Source organism: Oreochromis niloticus, linkage group LG23, assembly GCF_001858045.2.
Source record: "Oreochromis niloticus isolate F11D_XX linkage group LG23, O_niloticus_UMD_NMBU, whole genome shotgun sequence".
NCBI lineage: Eukaryota > Metazoa > Chordata > Actinopteri > Cichliformes > Cichlidae > Oreochromis > Oreochromis niloticus.
Window position 1 is genome coordinate 32502788 of NC_031986.2, and position 18573 is coordinate 32521360.

General features: G+C 42.4%; 2 protein-coding genes across 7 annotated transcripts in view; both read left to right on the forward strand.

The window, feature by feature from the left end:
• crocc2 (ciliary rootlet coiled-coil, rootletin family member 2) overlaps positions 1–1530 on the forward strand; it is a 42587-nt gene extending 41057 nt beyond the window's left edge. For 4 of the 6 annotated variants that reach the window (XM_013270754.3, XM_025903041.1, XM_025903042.1 and 1 more), the window contains exon 36: positions 30–1372. In XM_013270754.3, coding sequence (XP_013126208.1) covers positions 30–113 — 84 coding nt within the window. In that variant the 3' untranslated portion in view covers positions 114–1372. Of the gene's footprint in view, positions 1–29; positions 1459–1513 lie in introns of those variants that run through there. The other 2 variants (XR_003216378.1, XM_025903040.1) reach the window with 2 other exon arrangements.
• Positions 1531–1543: 13 nt separating this feature from the next.
• Positions 1544–18573, forward strand: part of sned1 (sushi, nidogen and EGF-like domains 1) — a 31595-nt gene continuing 14565 nt past the window's right edge. The window contains exons 1-13 of the mRNA XM_005451192.4: positions 1544–1798; positions 9308–9595; positions 10336–10476; positions 10587–10749; positions 11809–11934; positions 12176–12289; positions 12872–12985; positions 13499–13612; positions 15655–15702; positions 15793–15900; positions 17226–17318; positions 17802–17933; positions 18230–18349. Of these exons, the coding sequence (XP_005451249.1) occupies positions 1580–1798; positions 9308–9595; positions 10336–10476; positions 10587–10749; positions 11809–11934; positions 12176–12289; positions 12872–12985; positions 13499–13612; positions 15655–15702; positions 15793–15900; positions 17226–17318; positions 17802–17933; positions 18230–18349 (1780 nt within the window). The 5' untranslated portion in view covers positions 1544–1579. The remainder of the gene's footprint in view (positions 1799–9307; positions 9596–10335; positions 10477–10586; positions 10750–11808; positions 11935–12175; positions 12290–12871; positions 12986–13498; positions 13613–15654; positions 15703–15792; positions 15901–17225; positions 17319–17801; positions 17934–18229; positions 18350–18573) is intronic.

An 18573-nucleotide genomic window follows, 5' to 3' on the forward strand; every position in this document is an offset into this window, starting at 1 on the left:
TAAAAAAATTTTATATGTTTTTTTTGCAGGTGCTGGCGCTCAAAGAGCAGCTTGATCAAGAGACGAGAAGACGACAGGCCTATTTCAATCAGATGCTTCAGCCCGGCGTGTAGCGAGAGTGAGAGCGTGCTCCTCTGCCTCCGTTGGCTGCTTCCCAACAGCGTTACGTTTCAACCTACATCTCCATGCAGAGAAACCCACTCCTGCATTCGCTCCCACCCCGCACATGTGCACACAGGATTACATTAATCCAAAGGAAAACTCAACAACAACAAACAAAGAGCGTTTTGTTTATAAGTGAACTGGATGTGCCAAATTGTTTTAAGGATTTCCTCTGACTCACCGCAGTTGGCGTTTCTAAGTCTGCTCATGCTGTGTCATTTTTTAAGGTTTTCTTGGTTCATACTTTCTTCTTTTTCCCTGATTTCTTTTTGTTTTTTGCAAACTCATTTGTCGTATTCATCATGTGAATCCCAAGAATATATATGAATGCAGATCCAAATATTTAGAATAGTCATTTGCAGATTTTAAATGATTTTTTCCTAGGATGTCAAAAAGACTGAACAAATGAATGTTATCATGTGTGGTGTTTGACTTAATCAGTATTAATGGTGCAGAAGTTTTGATTATTTTTCAATAAACTAAAGCGCAGTTTTAAAGTTTGGTTTCACAATAGTGTTGGCTCTTTCACGACGTGTGAGTTTTGCACCCTTACAGCATTTGTGAATTTAGTGTTTCCTGTGTGAGAAAATGACCCTCTTCCACTGTTGCCATAGATTTCTGTCAAAAATAGGTGCAAACTGCTAATTATGCTTTAAAAGTTCACTGCCACTTCTCCTGTAATCATCCACAGCCCTGAACCATTGCAGTAGCATGTTTTCATTCTGACTTTGAGTATCTTAAACACCAGTAACCCATTTCCATTTTCTTCCATTTAAATTCACACTTATTTCCCCAACAGTTCACACATATGTCTTCTCACTGTGTCACATAGCAGGAGTTTCACTGAAAGGGGAAAATCCTGTCAGAGTTTCTTTAAAGCAGCCCTTTGATTACCATAGATCCGCCCAGTGGTTATCCAGTTACCGGCCTCTTTCTAGCTATTGGCTGGAAGGAGCTAATTATGCAAGGTAGTGAATCCCTGTGGGGGAGGTGGGGCCAAAGCTGAAAGAACTCCTTTGGCAAGCAGAATAGAGCTTTTATTGAGGATATTTCTAAGCTGACCATCAGGGACCAAATCACTGGATTGTTTTAAAAAAAAAATCTCAGCTGAATCAGGTTGCTCCCCCTCTTTCATTCCTTTCCCTCGTTTCATTTCAGTGAGACGGAGTGTAGCTCATGCAGTGCCCAGCAGCAAGCAGAATGCAAGGAATCTGCAGTATTCCCCTGTCTCACACAAGAAGCCCAGTTCACCACTGAAGGACAAGTGAGGAGAACCACAGAGCAGTCAGAGGAGGATTCAGAGGGAGAACGTGCGGTCTTGTCTTGTTCTGCTCTGCTCTTGTTGCCTCAGGTGTACGCGCTCCTCCCTCCCCTCCGCTGTGCCTGCTGTCAGCTCCATCCCTGTGTGGCTGAGGCCATGGTGCTGGTGCTGGAAGCCCTTCTGCCCTGCTTCTGCACCCTCTTCTTCCTGACCCTGCTGCCCAGTGTGGAACCCGCTGTGCCCCTGGAGGACTTCTACCCCTTTGGCCGGGACAAGGGGGACTCCCAGACCACTGCTCAGGATGACGGCGGCTCCGGGCTCCTGGAGATCTCTGTTGCATTCCCCTTCTTTGGAGACAGGCACACAGGACTCTATGTGAGTACAGAGGAGTGTGTTTCTGCTGATGTGTTTTAATGTGTTTTGAAGTCACTGGTTATGAGTGCATGCACTTGGTAGCTGGCAATTGGATCTGACATGTTGTGGATCGTATAAGAGCCTCAGGGAGCTGAGATGTGGCACACAGCCAAATACTACATTGCGGTACCCTCAGAGAATTTGTATACGTTCATGTAGAATATCGTGTTTTCCCCTCACGGGTGTAATCATACTCCTCTGTGACTTTCTCTTTACATCTGCCCCTTTCTGCACTCTGAGGTCTCTCGAGTGCACAGAGGCAGAGCAAGAGACAAACTATTAGCAGCACAGTGGTAACTCCTCTTATAATAAATCCGCAAAAAGCTGTTAAAGGAAGTGACAGTTTGTGTTCTTACTGTCGCCGCAGCATCTGTGAGTGGTTCTCTTTTCAGAAGGAGCGAGAGAGCAGAGGGAAAATATGCACAGCAGAGAGAGAGAGAGAAACAGCACTCATGGGAGGAAGCCCAACGGTTTGACAAGGATTTTCGCACAGCACAGTGAAACAGCCTTTGATCTGCCTTTGTCATGTATTGGGTTCGGTTCCAGCGCATGGAAAGGCAGAACTCCCTTAAATCAACACCACCTGTTGTGGTGAGGCATCTGCGTTTGCGCTTCATATCTCCCCTTCCTCCCTCTTCAAACACTGGGCGAGGGAGGCTGAGGAACCATGGCAACAATGGGCAAGGTCAGAGGTTGTTTTTCTAATCTGAGCGTTTACGCCACGAGCGGTGAGGTCAGCCTCCTCATGTGGAAAAATGTAAAACTCTCCTGCATCTAAACGCAGCGTAAAGACAGAGACGCGATGTTTACGAGCACAACTGCTGGCACTTCTCCTTTAACAATACTGATACTCTGCAGTCAAATTAGACAAGATAAGACATGTTGCTGTTTGCTTGGCTTGTTGATCTTAGACTGAATTATCATCTGATAGAGAGATAATCTAAATCTGAAAAATGTGCTGTGTTGGTAGCGATGTGATACCCCGTGGCTCTCGCGTTGCGTCTCATTCTGAGGTCAGAGAAAGCAAAAGCAAATTATAGAAACCACTTGAAATTACAGTCACGCTTGTTTTAAAAGCCTCACCTGAATCCATTTAACATGCGCTGTAAAGCAGGCGGCCCACAGGGCAATATCTGCCACCAGAGAGCTGCTTTGAACAGGTAAAATTTCAGTGAGTACTAAAGGGGTAAATTTGTATGAATAATTTCTCCCAGGAGTTTGTTCCAAGCCTCTGGGCTACATGGAAGCTGCAGAATCAGACTGGTTTTAGATGGTTTGTGGGCGCTGTCACGCTTCATTATCATAACTGATTCTGCTGAGCAGTAAACATGCCTTGGAGCGTCTTTCTGAACCAGGACGTCTTGTTTGCAGCAGTTTCCGTAGATTTAAGGATCGTCACAGCCATGCAGCGCTTGTTTACAGATGCTTTTAATGTCACCTAAGATACCGACTTGGTCCCACTCCAGTCCCATTTCTGCCTCGTAACCAGGCTGTCCCTCTGTTACTTTCTGTGTCAGGGAGTTTTCTCATGTTTCTCTCCTCCTCCGGGTCCTCCCTCCCCTCCTCCCTTCCTCCCACGCCTCAGATAACATGGCAGGGGTCTTCCCCCTGGAACTGTCCAGCTGCTTTATCTGAGAAATGACCAATCACTTTAACAGAACGCAGATGTATCTGCAAAGCATCTTAGAGGGCTTCTAAACAATGCATTTCATGGATTAACTACTCTTACGGATGACCAGCGTAAACACCGCGAAGGAGGACATCCAAGGTCAGAGAGGAAAGAACACAAGTTTAAAAGCAGATGTGAGAATAGATGGGCACGATCAAAGGGAGTTACTGCAGAAACTCTCATGGACAGTGGAAAAAGTCCCAAGCCTTTCCGTGGATTAAATTGACTGTCACTGGAAATAAATGCATGTACACAACATTTCAGTACATTCAAAGGTGTCCACTGAGAACGTTCCACAGCATATCTGCATTTTTACAGATTACACATCTGCTAGTGCTCATCTGGTCTTCTGAAGAGTACCAACACTTTGTGCAGTTTCATTCACTCGGTTTCACTCACCACCGTGTATGGCCCAAAGATATGTGCGTAGAGTTTTATTCTTTGTACTCTGCATGGGTGCATTTTACATGCATGTGTAGGATGAGAGATGTGTGTTATATTAGAAGCGGTTCATCCACCAATGGAAACGATTTTTCTGCACATACTTAAAAACGTCTTACAGTCTTCGAGTGAATGATGCTCTTTTAAAGAATCGGGCTTTTGGGAATACACTTCTTCTCTTTGTTGCAGAGTTAGTGGAGGAGGCTGATGCCACTTTGAAGCACTTTGGGGGAAATTTCTCTAAAACTAACACTTACTCACAATGGGAGTACTTCAGCTACAGCAAAGCAGGAGTATTTATTTGTTCACAGGTCATGCGTGGCCCAAAAATAAATGACATGCCCCACTGTTCACCGGTGTGTGTAGGAATGTCCCTACAATGTTAATCAATCTCAGCTCATGAGGAAAAACTTTTGTTAGTTTTGTTGATGGAAGAAGTCAAGCATCTCGTATTTGCTTAGTTATGGCCACAGTGATTCTTTCTGAGATTCGGGAGTTTTATTCGTGATGACTGAGCAATGCCCGCGCACTCTTGCAAATGCACTATACAAAGGTCAAGTGTGTGGTGGTGATTGCCCGATGAATGCCTGGCCTGGGTGTTCCCAGCACTCAGGATAAAACAATACAGTTCTGTATGTAAGAACGAAATGTAGGCTTTATCTTTGGCAGTACATACAAAGCAACACATTCGACTCCAATTCTTACACGTGTCAAGTGGCGAAAAAAATACTGACCCTTAATATTTATTTGTGTGGAGACAAACACGTTGCATTAAAGCAATGTAAAAAATCTACTTCATGCACAAAAAAACGGGTGAGGTCCAAATACCAAGAAACATAGAGGACATTCAATTTCATGGTGGCCCTCAAGAAAAACATCAAGACAGGAAGCAATCATAAAAAATATAGATGTATTTAAGCATCATGAAAAAGTCATCAAAATACAAAAAGTAATGTGTTGTTATCTGCAGTTAAAATGCTACAGAACTGTATACTTGTATATATTGATCACATTCAGTTTTTTAACTGTCTACAAAAGCATTATAAAACCACATCGTGAATAAAAGTGTCAAACCTAAAAATCTTGTAACGGTGAGAGATTATTGATTGTTTGGATTGCACTGATGACGACTCGTAGTGAAACACGTTTACTTTGCTCACAGGCAAGATGAATGTGACAAGCGACGCAGGGCTAGGACCCGCGCACTCATTGGCTAACAATGTTTGAATCTGTTTCTGGACTATCCTCCTTTCTGACACAGAATGGCCAAAATTTACAAAATAGAGTTTATGTTCCATTTAGCATGACTCAATATGAATCCCCACAGTAGACTTGCGACTTTTGACAAATAACATCTGGTAAAGGCCCTCAGCGACCCTGAATTGGATAAGTGGAAGAAAATGGGTTGTTGGATGGACCCGAAATAAGTGAATGAGGCCATAAACTCAAAGGAAAGTGTTTATTGAGGTCAGGGCTGAGGGCCATTATCCCATAGACTTCTAGAGGTCTGGAATCTTTTTCCAGCCACAGGTATCACCCCCTGGAGGCCATTAAAAAGAATGCAGTTGTAAAGCTACATCCATCTCTTATACTGTGTATGGTCTTACTCAGTAATTAATTTTTGTTAGAAGAATATTTAGCAGTGCTGGTATTCTGTTTGGTTTTGTATGGGGCAGAATATGAAGAAAAAAAGACTCTGAAGGTGGAATATTTCACCAAGTGTGAAGTCAGCAGCTGCTTTTGGACTCTGCATTTTGAAACTTTAATGCTAGTGCTTTGGTTACCATCATTTTTGGTTATGTTGCCGACAGAAGTCCAGTATCTAGTATTTAAAAAAAGCCCAGTCTAGTAGAGGGAGAACAATGAAACTCTTGTGTTTCCCAGGATGGGAACAAAATTGCCACAAAATTAGACATTTTAACATGGAAGTCTATTGGGACTGGGTCACTTTTGGAGTCAGCCTCAAGTGGGCACTCATGGAATTGCAATTTATGGGTTCGTTTTTCAACCCACAAGGTCGCTGCTTGATTGTAACCTGTAGATGACAAATGAGGTCCTTGATAGAAGTAATTTTAAGCTCTTGCACTTTTAACTGTATGACTGACAAATTAAGACTTTATTTGAGTGACTTTACGTATATATTACACCAACCCTCCACTTCACCCGTTCTGTGAAAGCATTTCAGTGCTTCCCTGCAGTTGCCGACAGGATTTATTGCCTCGCTCTAAACTCTTTGTAGCATAAGGTGAGCCGGGGCTAAGGAGTTACAGGCCAAGTGCACAGACTGTAGACTGCAGTCACTTCCTCTGGTCTCGTCAAATAATTGGACAGGGTTGTAGCTGTGAAACCTCCGTTTCTGACAAGGAAAACTAATGTTTTCCTGAGCTGATCCATGGGCACCTTTTTCATTTAGGGGTTTGCTTTGGCTTGACTTAAGCCAGATGAAAGTTTATTTTACTACATAAATTGCTCAGCACTAAAGAAAACCACCCAAGCAAAATCCTGGATGTATCCGGCAAAGAATTCCCAAAAAATAACAAGAGCGTTAGAAAGAAGCAGAAAGAAGTGGCATTGTTGAGAGTGAGAGAAAGAAATATGGGGCGAGAGATGCTTCTTACAAGGTTGAATGATCGCACCACTCTTCGGTCTGACTCTGACCTTGGTCACGTTACAGCGCAACACATGGCACTGGCTTTGAACCCATTCCCTCTCCCACAAGTGTGATGTAGGAACATCCTTCTCCGGTTAGCTACAATCTAGTTAGAAAACGCGAGCACAGGAAAATAATGCGATATGATGCAAAGCAAAAGGGTCCCAAGTTCATTTTTATTCCTCTGAGGTCATTTTCATATTAAAGTAGCATTAAAAAAACCCCAAAAGAATTATAAATACACTTCTTTAAGCCGTTCCAGATGCTACAAGAGATTCGATTAGGTGATTAAACATATTCCAGTATTAGAATATAAACTCTATTTAGTGTTCATGACTTCCTACACTAATTCTGCTATAAGATGGTTCACTTCCAGACCGCTGCCACCACCGGTCTCTCATTAGTGGGCATGTGGGTGTGCAAGGTTTGTAATTCATGTGCGTCCTTCCATTCCTCCAGCGCTGTGCCCTCTCTCTTGTTTTTCTCCCGGTATCGGATGGCGCTCTGGCTGACCTCCGGGCCCTGCCCCTGCACTCGCTCCAATGTCCCCCCCCCCCCCCTACATTGGCCACATTCTCACCACATCACCCTGGTGCAGAGGGGAAGGCTGTGGTCGGGCAATTAACTGAGCCCCCGTGCTGTGCCAAACAAAACTTCCTCTGCTGTTTTTACAGCAAAGTCCTTCAAATTATGGTTTTCATACATGCGTGGAGCAGAGCTGAGCCATCTGACGTTGCTTTGTCACTGTCACATGCAGCTCGGCCTGAATGTAAGAAGAGAGGCAAAGTTCACGCCAGAGTTTAGCGGAAACAGGGTTGGTGCTATGAAGGGCAGAATCTCATGCTGTGGATGCACAGAAATAATGCATGAATGAAAGCCTTTCACACGGATTCAGCCCTTCATCCCGCAGAACTTTCCTCTCCACTCAGGTTTAATCATACCTGTCAACATCGGGATTTGAAAAAGTTTTTCCTGCACTCTGCCCAGACCGTCCCTTCACCCCTACCGCTGGCCAAATAGCCTTACATCAGTGGTTCTTATACTTTCTAAGCCAGGGAACATTTACAAGGATGCTCTCATAATTCCACTTAGCTGGTTTGGGTTTGGCATCACTTGATCATGAAGACTGACTCAAATGTTTGTCCATGCTCACCAGCTAGCTACCAAATAAAATGTGATGCTTTAAGAGCTACAGTGCTCCCAGTTTGGAACAGAAAAATGATGGACTTATAGATAAGGGTCCTGAGATGAGGAAAAGGGCCCCTAAACCTAAGTTTGAGAAATATGATCCTACATATAGACAAGGATTGGAAGACTGAATATTCAGGGATTGGGTTCACTAGTTCAACACCACTGCTGACCTTTCCTAATGTCCAAAAAATTTTAATTTTTAAGGAATCAGGAGAACATTAATTATACTGGGAACAGTGGTTTAATTAAAAAAAAAAAAAAAAGAGCAACAATTAATAAATTATGTCACATATAAAATTGGTCTTCAAATAGGTGACCATGCAGAATGGGCAGATTACAGCTTTCATGCAAACTGCTCATCCAAACTTTGTGCTTAAGTAAAATTTGTTTGTTTTGTTTTATACAATGTTTTATAAAATTTTTATAAAATTATAAAACGTTTTGAAGCTGTTTTCAGGAAATGTAACAGACATAAAACATAAAACAGCAAATGTTAACAGACTACACCATTGGACTTGAATCATAAATGTAGTCACCATGACATCACCTATGCTGTCACCTTTAACTAGACACTGATAGAAAACAATCACCATGTAATTTTTCCACTGTATTACTGCTGAAAAATTCTGTCACACATTTCATGCTTATTTAATTTGTCTTAATTGCAGTTAGCTTTAAAATTATCTGTCATTTTATCCTCCCTGCTCACTTCTGGAATAGGAAGTGAATTCTCTGTTGAAGTCTTCATTTGTGGCCTTTCTCCTTGTAGCCGGATTTTCATGAGGCTTTCTCCTTTCAAAGCGGTCTGTGAGGAGCGTCACTGTCTCTGCTCTTTTTGACACGTGTCAGGTTAGGTATGTAATGTCCTCTCTGTAGGTTCTCCTGGGCAACTCCAGGGAAACTTAGTTTTTAATAAATAAATGATCCTGTTTTTGGCCTCTAGAAGTCCAGCTGTTTTGATTGTAATGATATAAAAGAAAGAAAATCCAGAAATAAACTAATAAATATATATTTTTCCTGATTATTAGTGTGACTCTTGATGTAATGTCTGATGACTTCCCAAACAGTGAATCAAGTGATTAATTCATTACTTTACATTTTTTTAAGAAGCTTATATTCTGCCATGCAATAGAACATCCATGCGCATTTCTCACGGAGGACAGATTCATTTATCTGGTTATTTTGCTGCTGGCAGATGTGTGGATTTACAGACCGTGAAGTTCTTCCTGCTGTGATGATTTTGCAGGTGTGTGATCAGCAGAAACCAGGTTTTTTCAGCTGCTGTCGTTATTTGGAATAAAAGTAGTGTCTGTTCGCTACACGAAAGTGCAAACATCCGTTATGGGAACTTTCACCACCCCATGCTGCTGTTTATTTTGTGAGGTCAGAAATGCTCCGTCCAGCTCTTCCTCGGCACTCTAACCCCACCAAGTCCCCTAAAGAATTCACAGTGGTTAAATCTGATATGTAAATCTATCAGTTTATTACTGATTTAACTCCAGCTGTTTCTCCGTCTCAGGTTAACAACAATGGCCTTGTGTCCTTCCTGAGAGAGGTGTCGCAGTTCACACCTGTAGCCTTTCCAATCGCTGGAGACAGAAGGGTCGTGGCGCCGTTCTGGGCTGATGTGGACAACCGTCGAGCCGGGACAGTCTTCTACAGAGAGAGCCAGGATCCTATGATCCTCAGGAAGGCCTCGGGTGATGTCAGGATGTACTTTTCAGAGTTCCCCAACTTCAATGCAACATGGGTCCACATCTCTACATGGCATCAAGTCACCTTCTTTGGAGGAAACTCTCAAACACCAGTATGAATTCTCATTTAACATCCTGCAACCATGTAGACGCAGTACAATGAGGGCCTATCATGCTCATTTCCAATTCTATTTATTTATTTATTTTAAATCTGCATTCAAATGAATACAACATGAATTTATTTTGTCTTCTGGAATGGTTTGTGCCAGAAAAAGGTTTAGAAATAATGTTTAACGGGCAAGTTTTGATTGGTTGCCCCTCAAAAACATAAAGTTTGAACAGCAGGTGGGTGGGACTAATGTGGTTGCATCTTAAAGATCCAAAAGTAGAAAAACAATTAGCTGAAAGCTTGTATAGAGACGAGCCACCTCCTGCTGTCCATTAGCAAGAATGCAGATTGAAGGCGCTTCTGCTCTTTGTTTCATCTTTTATCTACAGTCTATGAGCTGAGTGTTTAGAGCAGTCTGAAGTCTGAGCTTTTAGTTCACAGCAATTGCTTTTGCATACACTGACCTCATTTTTGAAACCTTGACTATGTTTAATATGATCATCCAACAACGGAACAGGAGATACATGGCAGAGTATAAGGAAAAACAGAACTAGCCCTCTTTAAAGTGTCTTTAGGGTCTAGATAAGTGACTCTTAACCAGGCATATAGTTTGGTTTCTTGAGTCTTACAGAGTAGTTTTATATGAATGGCCTGAGTAAATCATTACCTGGAGGATTCTGATTCTTACAGAATTTCCTAGAAATCAGGAAGCCATTTATCTGAGCCTGTTTCTCTTCTCTGCAGGTGAATACTTTCCAAGTGGTGCTCATTACAGACGGAGAGCTTTCCTTCACTATATTCCAATACAATAACATCACTTGGACCACAGGCATGCATGCCAGCAGCGGAGGAAACCTCGTTGGGCTAGGCGGGATTGCAGCACAGGTAAGGTCACACGTTTATCTCCAGATGTTTTACCTCCGGTGTGATCCGCTCTCTAAACCCGCATTAATCTAAACTGTTTGCTTTTTTTTCTTATGTCTGCCTCTTCCCAGGCAGGTTTTAACGCTGGTGATGGCAAGCGCTATTTCAACATCCCTGGCTCTCGCACAGCTGATGTCGTAAATGTTGAGGGAACCACCAATGTGGGCTTCCCGGGCAAATGGGTCTTCCGCATAGATGACGCAAATGTGGAAGTGGGAAGCTGCAATAACTCTGGTAAGTGCTGGTCTTTGGGGATTAGTTCCTCAAATCCACTTTGTTGTCTTAAGGAAAGCTACTGTGCTCATTTTTAGCTTCATTTTAATGTTCTTAGACTCTGCTAGAGCAGATTTGCATGATTCATAGCTCAAAATAATCCTTATTTGTCTTATATTGGAATTTGGTGCAGCCCTTTAGTTCAGTGTCTTAGTCTGAAACAAACCATTTAGCTTCTTTTCCTTTTAAATAAAAGAGACTAGACTGTGGTAAATATAGATGTTAGATTATTTTCCCTAACACAGCATAAACTTAGAGCAAGGCCTGGATAAGTAATAGCACTGGTGCCTGACACCAGCTAAACAGGTAGACCTCACAGGTAAAGCAGAGATTTAACTATAATAAACTGACACAGTGATCATTTCCACCTCCTTATTTTTATGAAGAACTTTACTAGAATAGCTTTGCATGATTTACAGGTAACAATAATTTATCAGCTAAGCCACTGCCTAAAACAAAGCTGTTTTTACATAATGTTTGGCTTCCTTTCAGCTTTGTTTTTTGGCTACATCTCAGAAACTGAACTCTTTAACAATACATGACATCATACAGATCCAAGAGTTAAAAAAATGTTTTAAAACTGAGTGTTCAGAGGAGTCTGAAGCCTGAGCTCTTTGCTCACAGGGATTACTGCACATACTCTGACCTCTTTATTTCAAACTTTGGTTTATGTTAAAGCGCCCCCCGCGACCCTGAAAAGGATAAGCGGAAGCGAATGGATGGATGGATGGATGGATGACACAAGACTGGAACAGTACATATATATGATAAAAAACAAGGAAAAGCATAATGTCACCTACCCAGATCTAAAAAATGGCAGACAGGAACAAATCCTGTTACTATTAAATTGAATCTGAGATAATTTTAGCATATTTAATGAAGTTTTACACCAGTTTTTACACCAGGCTCATCGTCATACTGTGATTCCTCTTGGGTTAAAGTCATTTTCTAATATAGCCAGATTTTAACACTAAACTTACAAAAGATTAACTAAACAGTTCCATCGACCTCCTTCTGCAGCGTCAGTGTGCCCACACCTCCGCCCATGCCTGAACGGAGGCCAGTGCATCGATGACTGTATTAAAGGCAACCCCTCCTTCACTTGCTCCTGCTTGGCTGGCTTCACCGGTCGAAGATGCCAAATCGGTGAGTTATGGTTCACACTGCTTCCTGTTCTGTCGCTCTGCACATTGTGAATGACTTCCTGACTACCTGAGATGAGGAAAATTAATGTCAGCAGATTTCCCCTGCCTCACCGAAGGGACACCTGGATGTTTCCTTAATACCTGGATCAGTTTCTTCTCATTACTTGACCCTGACAAGAGGATTCTCTCTAATTAAAAATGTCATGCTATCTCCTCTGTGTTTTGTGCTCCTGTCACCGTAGATGTCAATGAGTGTGCCTCACAGCCTTGCCAGAATGGAGGGACCTGTAAAGACCAGATTAATAGTTTCATGTGTCAGTGTCCACCTGGTTACACTGGGATTCTTTGTGAAACAGGTAAAACTGACACATTACCATAAAGTGGTATCTTTTCCAGTTGGTCATTCATATTTTCAACTTAAAAAATGTACTTTTAACTTAAATGGAAATATATTTTTTCTTTAAAATTTCTCCTATTGATCTGGAAGAAATGCAGTTAATTTAAGTAATACATATTTCATATGTCATGCTATCACAGAAAAAGTTTTGTGTGATGTCTGTGGTTTGTTTATTTGCTACAAAGCAGAAAAGCTGAAAACTGCTTATTTCAAACCGTGTGTGAACTGTGGATTAAAGCTATAGTGCCGCACTATAATTGCTCCAGTTTAGCATTTTCACCACAGAAAAGGTTGAGGGTTTTTGTTTTTTTAGGATATCTTGGTCCAGCCTCTCTGGAGCTTCTGTGCTTCTTCCCACAGTCCAGCCTGTGGAGATGTATCAGACCTCTTTTAATACCTTTCGCAGCCAGCAGCACATACTTGGAGAGTGAGGGGAACAGTGTGGCGGATATATTAATCAGCTGAGTAAATATTCCATGAGCGTGTCTCTCTGTTTCTCTACATGTGTGTGTATGTGCGCGTGCGCGCGTGTGTGTTGCAGACATTGACGAGTGCAAAGACAGACCGTGCCTCAACAACGCGACGTGTGTACAAGGCGCTGGCGCTTTCACCTGTGTGTGTGAGCCGGGTTACACTGGTGTCCTGTGTGAGACAGGTGAGCGGGGGGAAAGTAGGCATCATTCTCCAGAGGAAATATTTTCTGCTGCTTTCTACATCAAACTCAGTCTTTTGGCAGATGCTTCTTTCCAAAGAGCTTCCCAGTCTACCTAGACAAATGGGTTACGGTTGAATGGATTTGCAAACCAACTTTTTTGGGGGGAGGGGCCTGGTGAGAAAGTTCACCAAAGTCACATCGGCCAAAACAAAAATCATTTTTTACTAATTCTCTTTAATTGTTAATGAAACTTGAATCTAATGGTGGATTTAATAATCGAGCTCAGCACAGCTCATGAGTTCTTGTTTGTACATGAGACCAGATTATTGTTAATCCCACACACCTGGTCAGTGAAACTGTACGCTTTCCGGAGGGAAGCTCAGTGCTCCTAATCCAGCAGAGCGTCTTACTCAATAATGTCTCGCTTTTCCCCCTGACTATTAATAAATCTTAATGAATCAACAGCAGATAAAGCTCTCATGTCTGATTAAGTGGCTTTTGTTAATCCTGCAGACATAAACGAGTGTGAGTCGCAGCCCTGTCTGAATGGAGGGGAGTGCATCGACCGGGTGAACAACTTCACCTGCACGTGCCCCGCTGCTTTCACTGGGATGCTCTGTGAGACAGGTGAGCAGAAGAGCGTGTTCAGAGAAGACGTTCTTGACATAACCTTCCTGTTTGGCTTTCCGTTACGTGGCATTTTTCCAAGTGGGTCGAGCACAAAGGGGGAACATTTTTAGGTCTTTTGGAGTGTTTGTAGCTGAGCTGGTTCTCCAGTGTTCCAACATTAGGAATTTCATTCTATTGCCACAGCAAATATTTTCATCGTTCTTTATCACACAGTTTATTTGATGAAGTCAAACAAATGTGCCTTAATAGACATAAATCTTGACAAGAGTAAATATAGCCTTAAATAACAGACAGGGTTACGTTTTTTTTAAAGCTCAGCTATGAGAAACTCTAGTGTTTGGGTTTGTTTAAAGAGCTCAGCTGTTTGTTTGTAATTGAGATTCTGGTCATGGATTTTGACATCCAGAAATATCACTTGTGACCCTAAATACTGAAAAGGCAACGTGTTTGCTGACAGCTGTGTTCAAAAAGGATATGTGAAAGTATGATAAAACATCCCTAATCATGAAGGAGAAAAGTGTGCCAGAGTTATTTATCGGAGTTTGAAGGTTAGTTTCCCTGTGATGAGGTCACCGCTGTATTTGTTTGTCCATCCTCCTCACTCCCACATACTCCAGCAGCAACATCGGGAGCTGAAAAAGTAAACCCGGTATCAAGTGCCAAAAAAACTTGCAGTTCCTCTAATGTCCACTAGAGGCTCTAAAATGAATCAGTCCCCATAGATTGTCATGTAATAATGTCCAAATTTAAAGTAAAAATAAACATGTTTGTAGCCTGATACAAAAACTGTTTTGGCATCTGCACAATTTAGCAGCATCAGAGGCCAACCCGATATCATGGCAAAGCATGTTATAGACACACCAGTCCACCATGCAGAAGTTGCATTACTGCATGAGGACATAATATATTTAAAGCCAAGAAGTCAGTGATGAGCAAAAATGTTCCTTGGTCCTTAATCGCCAGAAACGATAAAGATAGGTGGCTAATATGTATTTTCATGTAAGTGTGTTAATAATGTCTGTTTAAACACTTTACCACTAGAAGAAGCTTCTCGGACGACAGGTGCAACGTCTTTAAGAAACTTAAAAAAGTCCAGTGGCTTTTGTTTCCAACATCCTTGGATTACTGTGACCTGGATGACTGAGAGCCTACACAGACATATTTTACCGTGATTATTTTCATGTTGGCTTGAAATAAAATATCTCCCTCTGCTGGTACTGCAGCTTTCTGCAATTTCCTGAAACTTCAGCATGTGTGTCCTTTTCACACTTTGGAGAGGCAAAGTGTGAAATTAGACACGGTGAACCGGCATGTCCATTACATGTTTTGCCGTGACACTGCGTTGCGCAGACATCTGATCAGCATCTGTTTATCTCAAATTTTGAGATATTTTCCACTTGAATATGGTGGTGCTGAATCTGTGATCCCTTTATGAAATTTTCTTAACAACAATTCTAAAATGCAGGAAAAATCAGCATTATTTTTTAATGTTTTATCCAATGGTGTAAAGTTTAAAGGCGACTAAACTACAGTTAAACTAAACATGACATTATTGTGTGCTTAAAAAAACTCACTAAAGTAAAATCAGAGTCGCTCCTCCACATTGAAAGGAACCACTAGTTCAGCATCTGACAGGGATGCTTCCAAGGGGAAAGACCCATGACGCTCTAGCGAGATGATGGAAATGGCCTGACTTTTAACTAACACCCTTCTAGTCTTACTGTCCCCTCAAAGCTCCCAGAAGAACTGAAGGAGGCGGTGTGGGAGGTCTGGGCATCTCTGCTTAAACTGTTGCCCCTGCATCCAGAACCCTGAAAAGTGCCAGAAAAGAATAAATATAAATAAATAAAATCTGGTGGAAGATATAGTTCTAATGTATAATATAGCTCTAATGCTGGCTGTTATGACATTTCATTCATGCCAAACGTACTGGAGTTGTCCTATATGTTCATTTCAGAGTGAGGTAGGCGGTAGATGAGGAATTATATCTGCTTGAATGAACCACCTTTTAAAGGGCATTCCTGTCTCCCCTCTCTCAGAGCTGCTACCACTTCAGATCAACCCCACTGAGGCAGAAAACCAGACAGGTAAAAACAAGCGCAGCTCCAGCTAAAGCTTTGGCAGAACGTTTTCTCATATTATTCACATCACAGTGTGTCACGTTTTTTCATCTCCAGCCTCGTGTGAAGAGCTGGACTGCAAGAAGAACCAGATCTGTGAATACACCAGCTCGGGAATCTACAACTGCACGTGTGCTCCAGGCTTCTACGGTGACAAGTGTGAAGGTATTGTGCAGCTGGCCCGGCTGACGCTCACTGCAGGCAGCTGGGCAGGTAGAGAGGCAGACTGGGGTATTTGAAGAGGAGCTGTGCTATCCCACAGGAATTTGGATCCCTGCCCTGGAAGAGGCTGCTGTGATGATGGATTATTGTAATTATCAAAACTGACACGGCCTCGCCCAGTTTATTACAGGAACCAGTCGCTTGATGTTGTGAATAATTGTTTTATAGCACATTTTATTAGTTTACCAACAAGAGGAAGTGCTTTGTCTAGACTTAAAACAGCCTCTTTATGAGTCAAAGCTGCTCTATGGTATTCAGGCCATTTCTGCACACAGAGCTGCTGAAATATCCTTCCGCACTGCTTCTTGCTTCCCTGCAAGTTGCACCACTCCTGTTGCTTCAGGCACAGCTGCTGCTTGCATAACCAGCTTAATCACAAAATATGTAAAACCCCGCCTAATGCTTCCTTTATAAATGCATATTAAGTCATTTTGTTTTAGGGAAGAAGAACAGCAGCAAAGCTAATTCAAGCTCCCAGGAGAGGCTGCTGACACCGACTGATAGCAGTTGTTGCGAGGCTTTATTTCACCCACTGAAAGGCTCTTTAACAGCATTTGAGCCATTGCAAATGCATGCTACTTCTCACCCTTGAGCTGAAATAACTATCAGTGCTTATATAGGCTCTCTTAAATCTCCCAAATACTTTCCTGCCTGGCTCACTTGGAAGGCACAGCGGAAAAAGGAGCACGATCCTCCAAGGAAGAGAAAGTAGTGGGACGCAGAAGTGCCTAATCAGGCTCCCAGATCAAAGCGCCCGGGCCGCACAGGTGGCCAATGAAAGTGGCTCTCGCAAAATTAACAATCCATTAATTGCCCTCGGGGCCATACGTTTTGGTCACAAAATATGCTCCATATCATCAGAAAAATAATACCCTCCACCGAGCTCCCGGGACTTCAAAGTGGAGCCGTTTAGCCGCGATATGGCCGCGTGCTTTGATCCACTGCTGCAATTAGGAAGGAGAGGAAAACACAAACATTCTTACAATTTGTACAGAGCGGATGTGCAGCGCGCTGACTGCTAATCTTCTGCTCCTGTGAGCTTTTTTGGAAAAGATTAGGGAAAGAGAAATGACAGCGAATCAATACTTAGTTTACAGTATAGCAGATGAAAGACACTCGGCATATGGTGCACATGTTGACCATTTGTACCTTCTGTCTATGTTTACACTTGGGCCAACATTGAAAACTTCTTTTAAGTACATGCTTTTAAGCAGCTGGAGCAAACTTTCCAGCTTTGACTCCCTCTCCTTCTCTCTGTGTGTTTGCAGACGAGTGTCTTTGCCAGAATGGTGGCGTCTGTGTGGACATCAATGGGACCTGTGAGTGCCCTTCGGGCTACACGGGACTCTACTGTCAGTTCGGTGGGTATGATATGTTTAATCCAATCAGGTGTCATAAAAGAGCTTCGATTACTTAAAGATCACAGAAGCAGGGTATATCCAGAAAGGACCCCCCGTAGTTTCCCCACACTAGTGCAGTTAATCTTAAAATGCCCAGTGGCAAAGGATGAGAGCTAAAGGATGAGTGGTGGAAACTCTAAACATTACTCAAGTACAGCTTTTTATTCTGCTTTCTTCTTCTACAGCACATTTTTTGAAGTTTATTGTTCTTTAAGTCAACACCATGTGTGACCTGTTTTAATTCTGTTTTTTGCAGCCCTTCGCCCTAATCAGTATGTCTTTTTTATTCAAACATGCTGTTTTTATGTTTCTTTTATGCATGATCAAATGTTCTGATTTTCTGGGGACTGCCTTGCCTTGTTCTTGGTTGTCTTGGTTCTTGGGTCTCATAGAAATGAAGCAGAAGTCATTTTTCAAACACTTTTTAATCCCTCTCTCCCTCAGAAGTGACCCAGATGCCGTGCAGTAACGGCAGATCGTGTCCTGATGGAAATCCGTGTTTGGAGTACGGAGGAACGTACCTGTGCACATGTCAGACGAGAGTGGAGCTGGACCACAAAGACTTTTACCCCTATGGTAAGAGGCTCAGGCACCAACCCAACAGCAGTGTTAGTGCGCGAGCAGCTGGTTGCTATTGCAACAAAACACATTTTTTATTCACTTTAAAAGAAACGGTTGTATTTACGACGTGGGGAGAAATTTATAGATGATTGATGCTGTTATTGGAGGCGCTTATGAGATTTTATAATTGATCCGGTCATAAAATGACAAATAATCTGTGTTTCTTTTTAAATCTGGACCGAACCCATGTGCTTGAATAAAGTTTTCCCAGCGCAGTGGAACACAGTCAAGTCTCGGTGTGTGTTTTTCAGTACAGCCCGAATCGGTCTGCGACTCCTCTCCCTGTCTGAATGGCGGCTACTGCTACGAGCTTGACGGAGGCTACACCTGCGAGTGCAAGTACGGATACTGGGGGAAGAACTGTGAGAAAGGTAGTATCGTCTCTTTTTTAAAAAAGGAATGCTTGTGTGTGAATTCGTGAAGCACCGTGACGAAAACATCCTTTAGGTTTGTGCATTATTACTGCGGGCTCAAACCCAAATGCAGCTTTAAAGCACCAGGAAACATGCCATTACTCGTAATACTGCTTGAAATATTGCAGCGCTGAAAGGCTTAAGATAATTTGTGCTTATGGCTGAGTTATGAGCTATTTTCC